At 47.0% G+C, this 21,110-nt stretch overlaps 1 protein-coding gene across 4 annotated transcripts in view; it reads left to right on the top strand.

Moving 5' to 3' along the window:
- Positions 1-20,578, top strand: part of grin2da (glutamate receptor, ionotropic, N-methyl D-aspartate 2D, a) — a 99,916-nt gene extending 79,338 nt beyond the window's left edge. For all 4 annotated transcript variants that reach the window (XM_058047670.2, XM_058047668.2, XM_058047669.2 and 1 more), the window contains 9 exons: positions 2,219-2,344; positions 2,428-2,540; positions 4,539-4,655; positions 4,786-4,946; positions 7,823-7,892; positions 7,991-8,108; positions 10,816-10,877; positions 10,941-11,111; positions 15,993-20,578. In XM_058047670.2, the coding sequence (XP_057903653.2) occupies positions 2,219-2,344; positions 2,428-2,540; positions 4,539-4,655; positions 4,786-4,946; positions 7,823-7,892; positions 7,991-8,108; positions 10,816-10,877; positions 10,941-11,111; positions 15,993-19,043 (3,989 nt within the window). In that variant the 3' untranslated portion in view covers positions 19,044-20,578. The remainder of the gene's footprint in view (positions 1-2,218; positions 2,345-2,427; positions 2,541-4,538; positions 4,656-4,785; positions 4,947-7,822; positions 7,893-7,990; positions 8,109-10,815; positions 10,878-10,940; positions 11,112-15,992) is intronic.
- Positions 20,579-21,110: the final 532 nt, after the last annotated feature.

Here is a 21,110-nt window from a genome sequence, read left to right as displayed (position 1 = left end):
TTACACCGGTGCTGCTCAGTACTCCACACGGCTGCCATTTCTGTTCAGCAGCAGCTCTTTGCTTTGTTGTGTTTGCTGCAGTGGCCTCACACCAGCTCACAAACATATTTGGACTCCACACGGCGTCAGGAGTCCTTTCAAAACAAAATGTCTCTGAGAAACAGACCAGAACAGTCATGTGCAAGGACACGGGTGATGTGGTGATGGGATACAGGTAGTATGTAGGGCAGGGGTCTCAAACTCAATTTACCTGGGGGCCACTGGAGCTAGGGTCTGGGCAAGGCTGAGGTTTTCCAAAAAAAAAATAAAAAACGCATTTATTAAAAACAGAAAAATATACAAACTTTTTCAGTGCTTTGGTTCCGATCTCTACAATAAAAGCTCTGATAAAACATTCCACTGTTCTCAAATATCTTCATTTTTATTTTTCTGCACAAAATAAGATGAAAAATAAATAAACAAATCAAGAATAAAGAAACTCAATCAATCAGTAATAAATAAATATAATAATAATAATAATAAAACGGCAAATAATAAAAATTTAAGAAACCACATATAGTTGGTGGGTAGACAAATAATTTTTTTCAGATTAAAATGAACAAAGCATTATTAGAGCCCTGTAGACATGACAAAACACGACTATAGTCACATTTATACTCTTTTTATTTACAACATATTGCGCAACTGCAGGGTCTTGAGACACATGCTAACTCGCAAACTAGAGAGCTAGCGACCTAAACGGTAGCCTTCAAGTTATTTCCTTTAAACTTAAATAGCCAAAAACTTACCACTTCCACACGGATAGGGAGGATAACTATTAACAGTTATTTAACCTTTAACATGAACATTAATCAAACGTAATAATTTTTTCTGGGTACATGATACCATACAGCATCCATATCAAACTTTCGCGGGCCGCACTAACATTAAACTTTCATATCAAGGCGGGAGCCTCAAACTAGTGTCATGCGGGCCACATTTGGCCTGCCGGCCGCGTGTTTGAGACCCCTGATGTAGGGGGCACAGGTGATGATTTTCAACATGTTCCTTGAATGGAGTCTATGCAGACGTGTCTGTTGCATCACGTTTGTTTTCCTCGTATTTATTAGTGGCTTTCATGCCTCGTTAAAGTGTCATTGTTTACTGTCTCCGGCATATTACATATAAAATGTTTGCATTGTAATCCATAACGAGGCAAGTGCAATGTTAACTGCATGCTTGTTAGCATTCTGATTGAAGAACTCCTGCTTGTAATTACCCACCATAAGAATGCGATGATGTTGGCGTCCTACGAGTACATTGACAACACTGACATCAGCTCAACATTTGCTGCCAACACGTCTTCCGTAGCTCGTTAAACTTCCCCAATAACCGCTAGAGAACCTCCAGAGAACCTTCCATGTCTTCTTTCCATTGTGGTTGAGTGTAAGGCCCTTTCAAAATATAGTAAAAGGATAACATATAAACATTCATGATGATGATACCCAGATGGTTATTAACACAGCATCCATCCGTTAGGGGGCAAACGCACACAAACACCCCCAGAAAAGTGTGTCTTGGTGGAGGTACCACTGACGCCGAGGTGTCGACCCGGCTGCTCGCTCCGTCTCTGCGGTTCTGTTTGATCCGATTACAGCGGAGGAAGCAAATCCCTCCCTCGTTTAGCAAATCTCTGAAGTAACTTCTCATTTCTCAGCCTGCTGCTCTCAGCTTCTCATCTTCCTCATGCACATCTCTCCACCCGCACAACATCATCTTAACTGCTGCTGCACTTTTTACCTTATGGTTTTGAGGTTGCATGTGGGGGAGGGGGCACTGGTGATGTGGGGGACACAGATGGCATGTATGGGGACATAGGTAGCATGTGGGGGGGGGCAAAAGTTAGCATGCATGGTGACACCGGGAGCGGATGTGGAAGGACAGATGGAGGAGGACACAGGTAGCATGTAGTGGGACACAGGTGTCATGTTGGGTGGCCGATAGCATGTGAGGGTACACAGGTGATGGGTGATGGAGGACACAGGTAAGCATGTAGTGGGACATGGCGAGTAAGTGGAAAGGGCACAAGTATGATGTTGGGTGACCCAGGTAGCACAAGTGTCATGTAGGTTGACACATGGGGGGCACAGGTGGAGGGATACGGGGGGGGGGGACAGGTGACGGAGGACGACACGGGCAGCACGAGGGATGACTAACTTTGACTGTGTGTGTGTTCCAGAGCCGTACAGCCCTGCCGTGTGGGTGATGATGTTTGTTATGTGTTTGTCGGTGGTGGCCGTCACAGTCTTCATCTTTGAGTTCTTCAGTCCTGTCGGCTACAACCGCAGCCTGCAGAGCGCCAAAAGTAAGAAGAAGTCATCGTCATGCTGTCGTGCTGTCACTGTGGACACACCGCTCAGGTGTTTGGATGTGTTTTGTGTGCTTCAGAGTCGGGCGGATCCAAGTTCACCATCGGCAAGTCTGTTTGGCTACTTTGGGCGTTGGTCTTCAACAACTCAGTGCCTGTGGAGAACCCCAGAGGAACCACCAGCAAGATCATGGTAATGAAGATGTTTGTTTGAAAGCTAAACCTTTGATGTCGGACCACGTCATTAAAATAAAAGCGTGAGTGCGCCCACCGGCGGCGACCTCAGACATCAAATGTTGATAAAGTACAAGTTGACCTGAATGTTGCGCCGCTGTTCCGCCTCATTAGCGTTGCAATTTTTTTTTTTTTTTTTTGCAAGGAACGCAATCACCTCAAGTGTTTGCTAGCCTGTTTTTCCTCGCTCACGCAAAGTGACGAGACCCACGAGAAGAACTCATCTGCTTGAGTGCTTCCCACCAAAGTCCAATCAGGTCGAGGGTTCATTAGCGTTAATGAGTTGAATGAGGAAAAAGCAGGTCAGAGCAGACAATTGAAAGGTTTCCTTGTTTGTCTGATAATTGGACTTGAACAAAATTTAATTTGTTATGAAAATGCTGCAAATGAAGTTTTAACCATGTGGATTAGCGTTAGCGTCCACATGGCGTGGTGTCAATACATCGACTTAGCACCGGGTGTTGATTGAATGTAAAGCAATCCACAGCAATATGGCCATTATTGGTCTTCTTATTGACCCATAAAAGGTTACATTCTATGTATCTCGCTCGCCGTGTGCTAACGCCGCTCTGTGTGACGATGCTCTACATCAGCCGACTCACTCTATTTCAATGATTTTCAACCACTGTGCCGCGGCACGTTAGTGTACCTTGAGAAACCGTCAAGTGTGATGTGAGGAATTATCCAATATCACTTAGCCACGTATACATGGACCCAAATATTCCAATTGCATTTGGTATATTTGCTCAAACGGAAAGAATTGAACAGGGATGGAATATTCCTTTAACCAATCCAATTCAGGTATCTTGTATCCGCTCAAACGGAAATTTGTCAGGGTGCGTTCTTCTTCGTGGTGTTTTTCTTCTTCTGTTGTTTATTGGCGGTTTATTAGAAAGCAGCTTTCGTGTGCATTAGCGCCATCTGTGGAACAGAATCTAAACCCTTCTATACTTTATTCACAAGTGCAGTTTTATTAAAAAAGAAAATATATATCTATATAAAACATGTCCCGAGTTTAATTATAAAATATTAGCAAGATTGAATTTGATCTTTTCCTGTTTAAATTTATCCCGGGTACGTTCTTTCAGCGCATGATCAGATATGACGTAACACGCGGATCCAGATGTTCTTCACTTTTAAAAATGGAGGCCAGCAATCGGCATTGGACTGCTAAGCAAAGTTTGTTTTTGATTCAAACTAAATTTCAAGACTGGACAGACGAAAAACTGACAATACGGAGTTATTCCAACAAGTGAAAGAAAAACTCGGGGAAGTCTGTATCAAGTGATGTTGATGTTTACGTTTTACCGCGCATGCCCTATTGACTATTGTGTTTGATTTTCTCACGGCATGTAGACAAGAGATTGGAATATTCCTTTCTATGGATACTATTGTTTCCCGAAAGGTCATTTGGAAAGAGAAAAAGTGGTAATGTAAAAACGTGGCTACTGTGGAGTGTCTGTGGTGTAAAGACTGGCAGAGCAATGTAATATTGGTCCGTGTGGCAACACCTACCTTGTTCCTCCCATAGACTTATGGATGCACGTGTGAGGTCGTGGTGACATTTTGGAACATTTTTGGTTAGTGGTGTGCCACAACATTTTTCCAATGTGAAAAACGTGCCGTGGCTCAAAAAAGGTTAAACAACTGCTCTATTTGACACCTTTCTGTGCGATGTCACTGTCTGAATGACGCAGCTCTATGTGTGGGCCGACGTAGAGTGGCGACACACAGTGAGCCCGCTCTACGTCAACTACGTCTGCGTCATCGGATGCTTTCTGTGCATGCTCCTGTGCTCCTTCCTCCATGAATAATTCTACTGGAGAGCAGAGCATCCCTAGATGTTCTGATGTTCGATGACGTCACAGAAGGAGCAGACAGTTCTTCCAAGCGGTTCCCAAATGAGAGAGTAAACTCCCCCCTGCTCGTTTGTCTTCCTCCGCCCTGACTCTTCCAGGTGCTGGTGTGGGCCTTCTTCGCTGTCATTTTCCTGGCCTCCTACACCGCCAACCTGGCCGCCTTCATGATCCAGGAGGAGTACATCGATACCGTGTCAGGGCTCTCGGACAAGAAGGTAACGTCCCACGATGGGAACCTGCGCTATTAGTTGGAAGTTAGCCTCATTAGCGACAGGGTTTCACTTTTAAAATAAACTTTTTGTTTCCCCTCTCCTGTGTCTCATCACGCCCACGTTTGCGGTCCAGTTCCAGCAGCCCACCGAGCAGTACCCCCCACTTCGTTTTGGCACCGTGCCCAACGGCAGCACTGAAGAGAACATTCGTTCCAACTATCCCAACATGCACCAGTACATGATCCGAAACAACCAGAAGGGAGTGGAGGAGGCCATTGATAACCTCAAGACAGGGTAAGTCTTGAGGTTGTCCCTTACTTTGTGAATCTCTTCCAGCCTCGGCCTGAGTCACTCTGATTAGTCCTACTTCCTACGTACGGCGACTCTGAGCACCCAACGTCACTTCCTGTCCGCCCCCACTCAGCTCCCCTCGCAATGGAACACATTTACGGCAACACATCTTATTTCCTCTTACTATAGCTTCTATATTGGGTAAGATGATTGCAAAGGTGACTATAGGTTTGTTATTTTATGTCTTGAGGACTCTGACTACAGAGTCCTCCAGACAGTAGTAGTAGTAGTAGTAGTAGTAGTAGTAGTAAGCCCTTTATTCTTGTCACTTATACAAGCGAAATTGTGCAATCATCCGTCCATACATATAAAACATACTATGTAGTGAGACAAGGGGTGACAGGACGGGATGATTGGGCGAAGAAGGGGGGGACACTAGGAGAGGGGAGGGGAAAAAAAACAACAACTCCAAACTAGACTCTTAAATGAAGGAGTACAGTGTCGTACTGTTAAAAAAGCGAAGGCTTTGGATGGGGTGGGTGGATGCCTGCGACGCTTCCCCCGCCCACCTGGAGCTCAGTTCGCAGGGTGTCATTGCGATACATGGAGAAGTCCGTGGTGGTCCAAAAGAAGAGAAACAACAGGTGTCCATGAAGGAATGATGGAGGGTCAGAGCGTCGCGCTGCAGCAAAATATCTTGGGAGAAGTTGTTCTCACAACACGACCTTGGTTAGCCGTGGTGGGGACGCCGAAATCCAGATTAAGAATATTGTTTGGGTTAGGTCGGGCAGCCACATTCCAATAGACCGGACCACCCTATTGTCCATTCTGGCCTCCCAATTGATCCAACTGCTTTTGCAAAGCCGAAATCTTCACCAAGTTGGCATCCTTGTTGTGATTGGCAGTCAGTCATTGTGTGAACGGCTTTGCCCACCAAAACGAATCAAATGATTATGATCAATGAAGAATCAATCAATAATCAATGATTCATTGATTAATTCTATTGCAGCTTTAATGATCACATCTATTTAGTCGGTCTGGAGTATAGAATTTTGAAATATGAAATCCATAGGAATCCTGTTGATGTTATGAATGGTGATCATTAGCAAGGGGCAAGGAATGATGGCATGCTAGTCATTCTATCACCCCGACTGCTTCCTCCAGTTGCCCAGTTGCACACAAGCTGGACTTTACGTTTGGCATGGGGGCGATCACGGTACGGCTGGCCTAGTGCGAGTACGTCCTAAGTCATTCATTCATTCATTCATTTTCTACCGCTTCTTCCTCACGAGGGTCGCGGGGGTGCTGGAGCCTATCCCAGCTGTCTTTGGGCGAGAGGCGGGGTACACCCTGGACTGGTGGCCAGCCAATCACAGGGCACATATAGACAAACAACCATTCACACTCACATTCATACCTATGGACAATTTGGAGTCGCCAATTAACCTAGCATGTTTTTGGAATGTGGGAGGAAACTGGAGTACCCGGAGAAAACCCACGCATGCACGGGGAGAACATGCAAATTCCACACAGAGATGGCCAAGGGTGGAATTGAACCCTGGTCTCCTAGCTGTGAGGTCTACGCGCTAACCACTCGTCCGCCGTGCCGCCCCGTCCTAAGTCATCTGCGTGTCAAGTCTGAGTACACGTTGTCTCTAAAGTGAAGAGGCGGAGCCTGCACGTTTGATTTGTGACATCATAAATGTCTCCCGGTCCAGTATCGATCAAACAACCGGCACACGTGTGTTTATGAGCGGCTGTCACGATGGCTCCCATGATGCATTGCTTTTAATCTCCATGGCTGTGTCTTTAGCACCACCTGAGACCTGAGCGTTCCCCCGCCAAGCAGAACGGGATGGGGATTCCTCACCATTCCAACCCCCCCCACCCTCCACTATGGCCTTTTCCACCTTACTCATTATCGTCAGCTCATGAAGCGTTTCACCTTCCACCTCCGCCATCATTAATTCTAAGACATTCATTCCCCACCGCCTTCCTCTTCTTCACCTTCTTCAATTTTCCATCCCCCCCCTTCCTGTGAACAAAAAGGATGGAGAATGGGAAGAAGCTCAGCCTCCTCATCCCTCCTCACATCATCATCATCACTATGACTGGAGAACAAAGGAGATGTATTACTTCTGGAACTGAGTGCTTTTTAGAGCGACTTAACAATGGCCGACAAAAGTGTGCTGTATTATCAATGCAGGGGCATCTTTCCTGTTGGTGATCGTCACGCAGGTTTGGCAGGACCTGGCCCCCCCTGCGGCCCCCCTGCTGTGTAACCAATTAACCGCCAATTAACCTAGCATGTTTTTGGAATGTGGGAGGAAACCGGAGTACCCGGAGAAAACCCACGCATGCACAGGGAGAACATGCAAACTCCACACAGAGATGTGTGGCGAGGGTGGAATTGAACCCTGGTTTCTGCGCGCTAACCACTCGACCACCGTGCCGCCAAGTCAAAATATCACCAGAGAAAATAGTTATAATTTTACAAGAATAATGTAATATAAGGAAATAGTCATTTTAATCATATTTAATATTTATAATAATATTGTTCATAATATTCCAAGGAGATTAGTAAAGAAGAAAGTTCTTCAAATATATCTACATGTGTTGATTTACAAAATTGCATCCTTTCATTTTTCAGTACGTGGGCCTGGGGGGTAAAGGTTCGGACACCCCTGCTCAAAGCGTACACTACATAACTTCTGAATACATATTTTTTCAACACATTCCATTAGTTTAAATATGAAATATGTTGCATTTGTACTGCATAAATGATTCTTTGCGTTGCCACACGACTTCATTAAGATGTGCTGCAATCATTTGCAAGTCATGAGTGTGCTCATCTGTGGCAACACGTACCTTGTTTGCAGGAAACTGGACGCTTTCATCTACGACGCCGCAGTGCTCAACTACATGGCCAGGAAAGATGAAGGCTGCAAGGTTGCACACACACACACACACACATATATTCTGATTTCTGATATTTTGTGGGGGTTTGGTCCAATGAGGGATCCTGAGCAAATGTTTTCCTCCAAAAGGTGATGACCATCGGCTCTGGCAAGGTGTTTGCTACCACGGGCTACGGCATCGCCCTGCACAAGAACTCCCGCTGGAAAAGGCCGCTGGACCTGGCGTTGCTGCAGCTGGTGGGAGACGGTACGACCAGATATGATCACGAGTCACGCTCGAAACCTGTCGGCGGTGAACGTTCCGAGAGAGGAAAAGATAGCTCAACAAACTAGAGGAAGGCAATTTGAAATGCTGAACGGAAAAAATATGGAATTCCGGAAATGTGGAAAATTGTTAACCTGAATGTTTTGATGCTGGGATGGGCTGGGAAATGTGGAAAATGATATTCATTGGAATTCTTGAGCCGGAAAATTGAATTGCTGGAAAACTGGATTTTTGGAATGTCTAAAATGAATAGTCTGAACATTTTAATGTTGGGAATGGGTCGAATCTGTTGACAAATTCACATCAAAGGGAATTTATGGTGCGCAAAATGTGGAACTTTGGGAAAAGTGAGAAGTTTGAGATGTGAGATGCGGCCATGGGGTGCTCATTACGTTGATCGAGGGCTAGCGGTAGTTCGGGTCGATGGCATAAACGTCACTCTGTAGATGTCGTATGTTGACACTTGAAAAGTAGCTCGCAGCTGAAAAGGTTTTGCGCACCCCTGACATAGCCTAAATGTCGTCGGAGTGGTTTGAATCAGTTGGGAAAATCTGGAAGTCCTAAGAATTGTCTTTTGTGTTCGGGCAAATGTGACATTTCAGAGAAAGCATTTTACAGATGTGGAATACTGTCTTTTAGATGGGACGACTCAGACATGGATGGTGCTGAAAAATAAGGATGTAAGATTTTGAGTTGGAAAACAATGGCCTCTCACTAGCCCGGGATAGCCATAGCAGCTGAAATGTACACCACACATGGGCTTGAGAACGCTTTGAGTTTATTTCGCAAGAACACAGCACACACACACAACAGGCGTCTCCTAACAAATTCACCCATAGTTCCCAATGAGAGGGTGAGGCAATACATCCAAAAGGTATCCTATTTACATTCATAACACCCTTCTTTTATATTACAAGTCTTTCAAGAGTCCCCCACTGAAGTATCACTTCCTGTATATATTTAAACACTCAAGTACACGTAACAACTTAGATTACTGAACTACCATCCAGTTAATCCCCCCCCCTCCTCAAGGTGACACTTGGGAGAGTCCAATTAAGGTGATCAGCAACTCTGGCATGCACTCACATGGGCGCGCCTCCGTGTTGGTGCCCTGACCAATCGCCTCAAAAAAAAAGGAGAAACTGGTGAGAAATTGGGCGGCACGGCGGTCTAGTGGTTAGCGCGCAGACCTCACAGCTAGGAGACCAGGGTTCAATTCCACCCTCGGGTATCTCTGTGTGGAGTTTGCATGTTCTCCCCGTGCATGCGTGGGTTTTCTCCGGGTACTCCGGTTTCCAAAAACATGCTAGATTAATTGGCGACTCCAAATTGTCCATAGGTATGAATGTGAGTGTGAATGGTTGTTTCTCTATATGTGCCCTGTGGTTGGCTGGCGAGTCCAGGGTGTACCCCGCCTCTTGCCCGAAGACAGCTGGGATAGGCTCCAGCACCCCTGCGACCCTCGTGAGGAAAAGCGGTAGAAAATGAATGAATGAATGAATGAATGGTGAGAAATTAGGAACAAAACAAATGACTTCTAAATGAAAAACTAACTAAAGTGGCAAATTAACAACTTAAATGGCAAACAAATACAATTAAAGCACCAACCAGAACACATGCAAACAACAAAAGCCAACCACATACCCAAATAGAAACATGACAGTGTAGGTGGGGAGGGAGGATTGGCAGCTCCCTCACAAAGGAATTTTGGAAAGAGTGTGGCAATAGGGAGTCAATGCGTCATGTGCTCCTGCGTGCGCATGAGCAAGGCATTTCGATGCTGGAATGGTTTGCAGCAGTTGGGAAATGTGGAATTAGTGGAGCATGGAGAACTGAGAATAAACATAATGTATGCATGGATGCTCTTCAACATTGACAACAATTATTGAAGATGAGCGGGTGGGATGTTAGGGTGCCCCCCCCATCCTCATTCCCACATTTTTCACATGGTCCTAAGCAATGCTGCTTGAAACAGGATGAAGGCGATCACGTGACAGCCAGCGAACGTCTATTGTTGCCATCTGAGTGGTGAGCGGGCGGGGGGTCAATTGAGGCCATTTTAATTCAGTTGTCAGAAAGCGTTTGAATTCTCGCACTCGCGCAGGAATGTGGAGTTTTCTTTGGCGGCAATACGGTGGGATCCTTGCGGCGCCGCCTCCAAATGATGTTCATTAACCCTGGAGGTCAATTAGCATTGTAACTGTTAGCGTGACAGTCCTCCTTTGACTGGACTCATGTCCTCCCGTGTGTGTGTGTGTGTGTCGCAGTAGGGAATCTTCCTGAATTGTCTTCACCAGGGCTGTCCAAACTGCCGCACTGGGGCCATATGCGGTCCGCAGCATGATTTTAAATTGGAATATTCTATACATAAAATGAAATATGAAACCTTGTGGAGGAGCATTAGGGGCCATATTGACAAGATATATTATTATATTATACTGAATATTCAGGTCCACTAGGGACGCCTTCGCAACCAGGGGTAGGCGTGGGTTCTGGGGCGGGGCTTCATGATGTATAGTCCATGATGAACATTTACAAAAAGTCATTATCAGCATGAAAAATCTAGGCAAATATGTTTCGAACTACAAACAAGCTGCTCTGCTGTCACTACTTGGTGTGTTTTTTTTGTAGTACACCCGGTCTTCATCTTTTGGCCTGGTTGACCTCCATTTGTTTTCCCCCCCCGTAGATGAGATTGACATGCTGGAGCGTCTCTGGCTGTCTGGAATCTGCCACAACGATAAGATTGAGGTACAACAACTTCTCCCCTCCTCAAACTTGAATGAGCTGAGCATCCTGTCTGTCCTCTGTCAGGTTATGAGCAGTAAGCTGGATATTGACAACATGGCGGGGGTCTTCTACATGCTGCTGGTGGCCATGGGTCTCAGTCTGCTGGTGTTCGCCTGGGAACATCTGGTCTACTGGAAGCTGCGACACTGTGTGAAGAGATCCGGCGGCATGGACTTCCTGTTGGCTCTCAGCAGGGTGAGATAACACGTCCAAGTGCAGCACCCAAACAATCGCGATAAAAGAATTTGTACAATATAGAAAACCTGTTTATGACTTTCCAAAATACGGGTTTTAAGATGATTAAAAAAAAATTTAAGATTTTTAATACAGCCCTGTGGATATGAAATAACAGTCACGGTCCTCCTACTATTCATTGCAAACATCATGCTGCAGGACTTGAGACTGCCGCTAGCTTGCAAGCTAGTGAGCTAGCCATTCATTTTCTACCGCTTATCCTCACAAAGGTCGCGGGGGTGCTGAAGCCTTTGGCGGGGTACACCCTGGACTGCTGGCCAGCCAATCACAGGGCACATATAGACAAACAACCATTCACACTCACATTCATTTTTTCAATTTGGAGTGGCCAATTAACCTAGCATGTTTTTGGAATGTGGGAGGAAACCGGAGTACCCGGAGAAAACCCACGCATGCATGGGGGGAACATGCAAACTCCACACAGAGATGGCCGAGGGTGAAGGGTGGAATTGAACCCTGGTCTCCTAGCTGTGAGGTCTGCGCGCTAACCACTCGACCGCTGTGCCGCCCAAATTACCCACATTTACATCAAAAGTAGTTTATTTTCTTTTACAAAAACCAAAACTTTCCACAATATTTATTTATTTATGTGTTGACACAATTTTGTGTCAAATTATGACAATGCTTGTAATAACAAAATCATTAAATAATGACTCGTATAGTGAAATATATTTGCCTTTCTTCTATAATATTACAACTTATTTTTATGTTAATTCATTCATTTTCTACCACTTATCCTCACGAGGGTCGCGGGCGGTGCTGGAGCCTATCCCAGCTGTCTACGGGCGAGAGGTGGGGTACACTCTGGACTGGTGGCCAGCCAATCACAGGGCACATATAGACAAACAACCATTCACACTCACATTGATACCTATGGACAATTTGGAGTGGCCAATTAACCTAGCATGTTTTTGGAATGTGGGAGGAAACCGGAGTACCCGAAGAAAACCCACGCATGCACGGGGAGAACATGCAAACTCCACACAGAGATGGCCGAGGGTGGTATTGAACTCGGGTCTCCTAGCTGCGAGTTCTGCGCGCTAACCACTCGACTGTTGTGCAGCCCTCTAATTTATTTTTTAAATAAAGTGGAGAATAGGGATGAATTAACAAGTAAAAAACGTACCACTTCCACACGGAACGGGAGGAGAACCTTTTTTCACTCTTGTGTCAATGGCTGGCAACATGGAATGCAAAGTAATGTTATATAATGTCATGTCTCATCCATCGAAAAGTACTGCTGCCTCGTAGCCAGAATACTACGTATCACTTGTATTTCAATATGTTTTGACTATAATAGTCAATATATATATATATAATAGTCTACCACCAAACATGGATCATTCATTGATCTTGTGAGGGACGAGTGTATGGGGGAAACGCTAGACTCGATGAAGTCGCAATCAGGAGCTATCACTCCTTTCTGGCATCCAGCTGGGCCAAGGAGACGGTTTCCCTTGGCATCCCGCCAAGGGAAGTGGAGGTCTGTGGAGGGGGGGGGTCAGACACCTCCCTCCTTGGCTCAGTGATTTCCCAGTGCTTTTTTTGTGCTGTAAAGGCGTTGCAGTAAGTTCATCCTTAGGTCGCATGTGTTTAGCTGCTAGAAGAAGAGATGTGGCAGAGGAAGGAAAAGAAGGAAAGAAGGGAAACGCGACAGGACGGGAAGGCAGCCAACCGACGACCCGACTGGGACTCTGGGCTGCATCGTGTCGGGTGCTGGAGGGCGGCCAGGAGAAAGTGTCAGGGAGTGAATGTGGGATGATGGAGGGGGGGTTGCTTGTCTTCCTCACAAGACACAAAGATGGCGTCCGTGCAACTTTGGAGTCACACCAAGCGTCTGTGATTGATTGGATGAGAAGGAAGTCCAGTGATTGATGTGCAGCGCTGAGTACACAACAACACAGCTGTGACATAATGCTCTCAACATATTAGCAGAGTAAATCAGGGCTGCACATAAAACTTGTTACCATCCCAAAGCAGATCATTTGTGCTGCATAGAAAGATGCTATTTATTTCCTGTCTAAGTGGAGGATGAGGAGCATGAATCAGCAGATTTACCCCAGGCTGTAAATGAATGACAATAAACGCAATGACTGCTGCAGTGATGAACACCCACTCTGCTGCTGGTCCTCACCTTCACTATGGACCTTCACCAAACGCCACCAAGCAGTGGTGAGCCTTCTCCCCCGGTCCATCTGTGATATTCACATTGGTTCCGCATTAAAACTATGTGCTAAAAATGACAGGAAGTAACGATATGTTGGTCCCAGGATGAGCTCCCGCTGTCTGTCCTGGAGCAACGCGGCATTAATCATATCCATCTCCTCTAAGGTACTCTGAACTTTAAACAGCTGGTCTCTCTGAAGACTTAAAGGAAAACTCATTTTGCCGAAATCAGACATAACACACGTCTTTTTCTTTTTTGTGTGAATAGAGAAAAACTGTTAGCACGAGGCAGCTAACAATGCAGGTATTGGGATTCACCTATTCTGCCTGTAAAATGGAATGGAAAGGGAATGGCCTTTATTGTCATTATACAACAGGGGTCTCAAACTCAATTTACTTGGGGGCCACTGGAGCTAGGGTCTGGGTGAGACTGGGCCGCATCAGGTTTTCCAAAAAAAAACGCATTTAAAAACAGAAAAATAAATAAACTTTGCTTTGGTTCCGATTTTCTACAAGAAAAGCTCTGATAAAACATTCCACTGTTATCTTAATTTTTATTTTTCTGCACAAAATAAGATGGAAAATAAATAAGCAAATCAAGAATAAAGAAAATCAATCAACCAGTAATAAATAAATATAATAATAATAATAAAACAGCAAATAATAAAAACTTAAGAAACCACATACAGTTGGTGGGTAGACAAATAATTTTTTTCAGATTAAAATGAACAAAGCATTATTAGAGCCCTGTAGACATGACAAAACACGACTATAGTCACATTTATACTCTTTTTATTTACAACATATTGCGCAACTGCAGGGTCTTGAGACACATGCTAACTCGCAAACTAGAGAGCCACACAGATAGGGAGGATAACTATTAACAGTTATTTAACCTTTAACATGAACATTAATCAAACGTAATAATTTTTTCTGGGTACATGATACCATACAGCATCCATATCAAACTTGCGCGGGCCGCACTAACGTTAAACTTTTATATCAAGGCGGGGGCCTCAAACTAGTGTCCTGCGGGCCGCGTGTTTGAGACCACTGTTATACAAGGTGTACAACGAAATTGGAGAGCTTCTCCTTGCAGTGCAGTAGTCAAGTTAAAAAAAAGTATACAAAAAGTAGAGTAAAAAAAAGACAATTTAACAAGATATATACAAGATATACATATATACAAGATATCCAAAATGTACACATAATATTGCACAGGAGCATATGCAGGAGCAGACATATTGCAGATATATTAATTTTAGCGCAATGATAAATGGGTCTCAGTGCAAATAATGACTGGTGTGTACAGATGAGTAAAGTCACATATGAGTGTATTGTATTGGGTTGTTAAATAAATAAATATGTTTGAGGTAGTAACAGAGCCCTCTAATTAAAAACCTCTAATTAGTATATGCAGAAGTGTTCAAACAGCTCATTATGGCTGGTAGCCAAAGTCGCCGTGGTTTTGTTCTGTCTAAAATCCACACAATTCATAATAAACTATCACGCAGAGACTGAAAATGATCCAAAAGTGAAAACCCACAGCATGCTTGCTTGCTTGCTAACCCGCGGCTAATAAAGACGTGTCATGTAATTAAAGCGATTAATGACAGCTGCCCCGTACCACAGTAGAAACAACAACAATGACTGAAATAAAGGCAGGAAATAAGTCAGGCAAATTGCAGTAGCAAAGTAGAATAGAAGTGATAGCCGAGTGTGAGTGCAGGCCAGCAGAGGCCAGAAAGTACTTAGTCTTTTTAACAGACCAAACTGATATATTCATTTGCGCCCTGGGGGTTCTTTCTGTATGTATATAGTTTGTTTTTAATTAATCATGTTCTGTTTGGGTTTCGCACCTTTAGGCCTTGTCATGTATACGTGCATCTGAGCACTTATCTTTCTTTAAGAAAATGCGGCTGACTGCTCGCCGTCAAGAATCCTCTCCGCTTTGGACTGCAAGTCTATTTTCATACATACCAAGCCGACCGCTATATTTGCTCAGATCCTATCCGCAGTATTCCGAGAGTAAAAACACCACTTCCATGCAAAGGGCACTCCCAAGACCAGTTAGCTTCTGTCTTTGATTGCTTTAAAGCATCCACGCCGACCTCTGTGGCTGGCTTTGACCCAATCAGGGACTCACCCGAGTTTCAATTTCACAGTGCGCTGAGCCTCGAGCCCGGGGGACGGAGATAGCGCTACTACTGCTGCTGCTGCTGCTGCTGCTGCTGCTGCGAGGCTGATTTATGTGTCAAGATGGCCGTTACTATAACCTCACTATCGGACGGGAACAAACTTTGTCATGAAGATGTGGCCGTAATGAACTACCTTAAGAAATGACAGAAGTTGGAGATGAATAGGTCTGATAGGCCGTAAACCATCTCTGGATCTTGTCTGAGATGTCAATGTTGTAAACTAAAGCCACCTTCCGTCCATCTAGCTGGAGGCTATCCCAGCTGACTTTAGGTGGGAGTGTACACCCACATATAAACTAACATCCATTCACACTTCATTCACACAAGTTAGAGTCAAATTAAAGTTTTTGAGATGATTCTTGACTGTGAAGCTTCCAGTTGGTAAAAACAAAATATGAATTCTTGTCTCCGTGTGTCTTGATCACACCGCCTTGTCTCTCTTGTTTCTCTCCACCAGGGCATGTACAGTTGCTGCCAGTTTGAGGATGAGACAGCTCCAGTGGGCAGAAAAAGTTCTCTGCCGCAGTACCACACGGTGAGCAACATGCCCACCGTGGCCCAGCAGCATCTGGTGACGGCCACAGTCAACAACACCACTGCCATCGCCATGGTGCAGCAGCAACAGCCGCCGAAGCACGCCCAAAAACAACCACAAGGGCAGACCTACACCACCATGCTGCCAGGGTCCCCACCGCCCACCGGACATTCGGCAGTGGCTCTGGGACCCTCAAACAGCCCTCTTTTTGAAGGCCCCATGCCCTGCTCAACCTTTCTGCCTCGTCATGACCGTAGGCTTGCGGTGGTAGATCGCTGGAACAGGCCGAAACCAGAGAAGGTCATGAGCGCAGGCAGTGGTGCGAGTTTGGGCATTGGAGGCTTAGCCGGGGGCATCACTGAACTCCAGGCCCAGCAGCAGTACCAGCAGAACCTGGGACAACACTGGAAAGTGCAAGGGGGTGTCACAGGGGGAGGAGGTGACAGTGGCCTTGATGAGTATAAGCGTTACTATGGTCCTATCGACCCAGAGGGGCTGGGGGCCAACTCAGACCAACAGTTAGGAGGAACCCAACAGACTCCCAAATCTAATCCCAGAGGCCCCAAAGCTACTGGAATGCTACACCAGCCTCTGAAACGCCCCGGACCCTTAATCAGTAAGCCCCCGCCCCCAATCCCATCCTCTCCACGAAGGCCTCCTTTCTGGAGACGTGGAAGCCTTGCTCAGACCAGGAGGAAGAGCTCAGGAGGTCCTCTGTATGAGAACATCCTTCCTCTGGGGAGGAGAGGAGGTGGAAGGTACGGCGCGAGTGAGGTTGGGGGAAGAAGGGGGCGACGTCCTCCTCCGCCTCCCCCTCTGACCGTCTCTCTTTCCTCTCCAACACACACCCCGACCACGCCCTCATCCCCTTGCCGTTTCTACTCCACCTGCTCCAGCGCCTCTTCATCTTCCTCTTCCTCCACATCTTCCTCGTCCTCTTCTTCATCTTCTGTCTCGGTGTCCCGCTCCAATTCCCCGTCATCTTGTTCCAGTGAAAGCTCGTACAACTCCTCATTGAGCTTCCGCTATCGAGCAGGGGACCGCGATTTCACACCGGAGGACGACTATGACTCGGATCTACTCACGGAAGAGTCCAGTCTCCTCCTGGGGTCGCGGCGGAAGGTTCGCTCACGTCGCATGTCATCACGCTCGTTGCCGTGCAGCCCTCCGCCGCCACCCGTCCCGCCACGCAAGCCACGCCCCCAGAGAGAATACGGTCGAGAGAGGAGAAGCAGCCAGCTTGCACAGTTGCAGGAGTGGTGGGCGTCATGGGCCGACAGAGAAAGGGGGAGGTCGGGGACAACCGGCCAGGGAGACAGGGCAGGGGGGCGGGAGGAGAAGAGGCAGCGCAAAGAGAGGGACCGTGAGAACAAGAGGAGGAAGAAGGGCAGGAAGAAGAAGAAGCGGGAGGACAGGGAGAGAGAGCGGGAGCGAAAGCGGCGCAAAGCCAAGAAAAAGAAAAAGAAAGAGGAGAAGGCGAAGAAAAAGGAGCGAAAGAGGTCGGAGCAGGAGGGAGGAGACGCTGACAAACGAGAGGAGGCCAAACCAGGCACACCTGACTACCCGTCCTACCTCCACCTGAGGAGAGAATCTTTTCGCAAGAAGAGTGAGAGCTCAATCCGAAGCTACGGATGGAACATTCCGGGGGATGACGACCGGAAGGAGAGAGACGAAAGAGACGATGGGAAGGAGAGGCACCACAGACGCAGAAACAGCAAACACTACCATTCCTCCAGCAATAAGCCTTCAACATCGGTCAAGTTCTGGGGCGGGAACGTCTCCTCCGACGCAATTCCTTCTGCTTTCCTCCCCTTGTTGCCGGTCTCCTCCAAAAGGAGGAAGAGTAAAAGCTCAGATCGGGATGCTGTGGGAATAGAAGGAGAAAGGAAGCCTTTGCTGGGCCGGAATGGCAGAGGTGAGATTCACTCCAAAGAAGGTTTGTCCTTCCATGAGTGGGAATCGGAAATAGAGGAGGATGAAGAGTCTGATCAGGAGAGAAGGAAAGACGAGCGTGGGAAGAGACAAGCTCGGACCTTGTCCGACGAGGACAGAGAGCGTGACAAGGTCGTGGGGATATACTCCGACAATGAGGGCTCCTCGGGAGAGTTTGGCAAGTTTGAGAGATACTGGGACGATCACGATGGCAGGGCGGTCGGGGGCATTGGGGGCGGGGGCTGGTTTTTCAGCACCTATCCCTCCAGGGACAAAGCCGGCAGCATCAACAGTCGAGATGATCTGTTCCTGGAGCGAGGCGAGAGGTGGGGGACGGGGGAAAGCGGATGGGGGTCGGGGTCATACTGGCCACCGTCTCCGCTCACGCCCCCCCCACCTCGACGATACTGGTCAGTGGACAAGCTCCACATTCAGGATGAGAAAAAGAAGAAACGGAAGTCCAAGGACAAGAGCAGAGGACACACAGGGTGTTCTTCCTGCCACTCCCCCAGAGACCACCCGCATTCGTCCAATTGGGCCCGCATCACCTCACGCAGCCAAGAAGAGCTCTACCCCCCAGGCCAGAGCTTTGGCACCCCCAAGCCCAAACACGACTCCTCATCTTCCTCCAAGCCGGATCGCTCACAGAATCTGTCAAAGTCCGTCAGTCAGTCAAACCTGAGCATCCACCAGCGGACGCAGCGGACAGACCGGGACCGAGGGCGGCTTCCATCTCCGCCGTCTAACTTGCCGGCCCCGCTTCCCGCCCTTCCGGCTCCGCCGTCATCAGTCCACCCGATCCACGCACCTCCCCCTACCTCTTCCTCTTCCGTGTCCTCTCACTCGGTGGTGTCATCCACTCCGGGGGCCCCACAGCCTTCCTCCATTGCTTCTGCAAGTGCCAAACTGCAGTACCAGAGATTGCGCTCAGTTCCTCAGCCTCAGAGGTTCCCTCAGTCTCCTCTGTTGCCTCTCAAAGCCAAGACCCTCTGCTCGCGAAGGGGCTCGGCCCATTTCTCCAGCGTGGAGAGCGAGGTGTGATGTTAGCGAGGTGATGCAGGTCAGCGAATACGCGGCGAGTCCTTCCTGAGGCTCTGCAAAAAACAAGCAGATAGTTTAGAAGGAACGCAGGAGCTGACTCTTTTGTTCCTCTTGGAACAGAACCCCCAGAAACATTTTGCATTCCAAGTGGGGCAATCAATCTTCCCAGCTGAAGGACACTCCTTTGCTCCGGACAGTAAAGGGCTTTGGGTGTTGGAGCAGAACAGTCATTTGTATTCATCATGCGTTCTGAGGGCTCAGGAACTTTCTAGTACTGTACGCCTGCTGCTCCTGGAAGCCTTTAACACAACACTGTTCTTCTTTGCCCCTGAAACAAATCGCTTAGCCCCACTTTCCCTTTTCCCTGAAAAACTGTTTACATCCCCGCAGAACTGTGACGCCGAGCAGAGGCACTTTCCTTCCTAGTGTGTGATCAATACCTTCTTGTTTGGAGGGAGAGAAGCCTGGTATCTCCTTTGTTTGCCATCTTGTCTCCTCCTTCCTCCAGAACGTTCTCTGCTTTACCTTTCTCCGCCTCGTTCACTGTCGCCGTCTCCTCTCCTCAGTGGGATTCTTGCGTCTTTGTGCTTTTTCTGTGTTTGTATTCTTGACAACAGGGTAAGTCAACTGTGACTGCTGGCTTCACAAACAGTCGTAGCGCTCCCAAATGGTCGCACCGGCACACGCATTAAAGGGCACATACTACATACGGTACTACATGCTAGTACTACATGCTAGGGCGCTGAGCCAGTCTCTTCATCTCTTCTTTCCCCAGCAATACATCCTTCATCCTACGTTCTTGCACACGTGGTCCACGTTTGGCAGCTTTGCTTTCCTCCTGTGTTTGTCGTCGTCGATATTGATGTTGATCTATATAAATCTATATATTGAGAAATGTATTGAGTCTAATACAATGTAAGCACTGTGCCATACGACTCAAGCTTGAGTTCCCGTCAAATATTTGCCGGACTACCTACTGACAAGCCCCTCCTCGTATTGGACCGAATGTAGTCAGCCGCTGACACGTGCGCTGCCGCAATTGACACACTTGAAGATGGACGGCGTAGCGTCGGGAACGGCCTGGCTAGGCTAATGCGGTTGCTATCGAGGACTGCATAGGTTTAGCGGGTTTTTTTCCCAAATCTAGATTCCAACCCATGTTTGCAGAGCATTTAGCATGGCAGCAAGCGTCTGTCTTGCGAGGCGGTGCTACACAGTTAGACGAGGCCACAGGTTGCTGCAGGGAAATACGTACATGTAGCCTTATGCTAACTGCTCCTGCCATACATACCGAGGGTTATGTTCCGTGGAGTACGTACGCTCTTGTAGTCAATGCAGTGTCATTACTTGGGCTAATTTGGAAGTGCCGTTTTGATGTCAAAGAGACAGTGCCTACGTGTGATGCTAGCTCGCAGTCGAGTGGTGTACAGTGCGAACGACACGGCGGCGCCTCCTGCAAACTTTTTAAAAATCTTTCTCACCTCCTGGACGAGCAGTTTTGTAACCGGCGAGCGAGCTGACACCAGCAGCGACACTCCAGCAAATAGCGAGAACAGAACACTTTAGCGCCACATGTTGAGTTTGCCTGGAACTGCATCTGAGCCATTATTTACAAAACAGAGTTACTTTTTTTTTACGCAAATACGTGTAAAGAGTTTATCTGCCTAAATCTACGTATACATACATATATTTACTTATATATGTATCTGTGGCAGTGTTGTTATTGTTTCTCATCATTACGTGATAAAACCGCCAAAAAGAGAGACCTCCACCAAGGCACCGCCCCTTCTTTTAATGGCCATCGAAAATGGTGGCAAGTCCAAGTCCCTGCCTGGTTTTGGTCACGTCCATCATGGTGCGATCTATACTTGTAACAGATGAAAAAAGAAGAAACATATTGAGATCTATTTGTTTGTCGAAATATATAATCGTATATGTTCTATAATAAGTTTGTCTATAATCTGGCTGAAGATCTTTTTGTGTGTCCGTCCCCGTCCGGACCCCCATGAGCCCCCGCCACAGAGACCACTACGTAACTGTGTTCTTGCACCAGGTTGCTACCCAGTG

The sequence above is a fragment of the Doryrhamphus excisus genome, linkage group LG7, assembly GCF_037039965.1.
Source record: "Doryrhamphus excisus strain RoL-2023G ecotype Guam linkage group LG7, RoL_Dexc_Guam_v1.1, whole genome shotgun sequence".
In the NCBI taxonomy this organism is placed as follows: Eukaryota; Metazoa; Chordata; class Actinopteri; order Syngnathiformes; family Syngnathidae; genus Doryrhamphus; species Doryrhamphus excisus.
The sequence above is the reverse complement of the archived record's forward strand: the minus strand, read 5'-3'. Positions and strand labels throughout refer to the sequence as shown.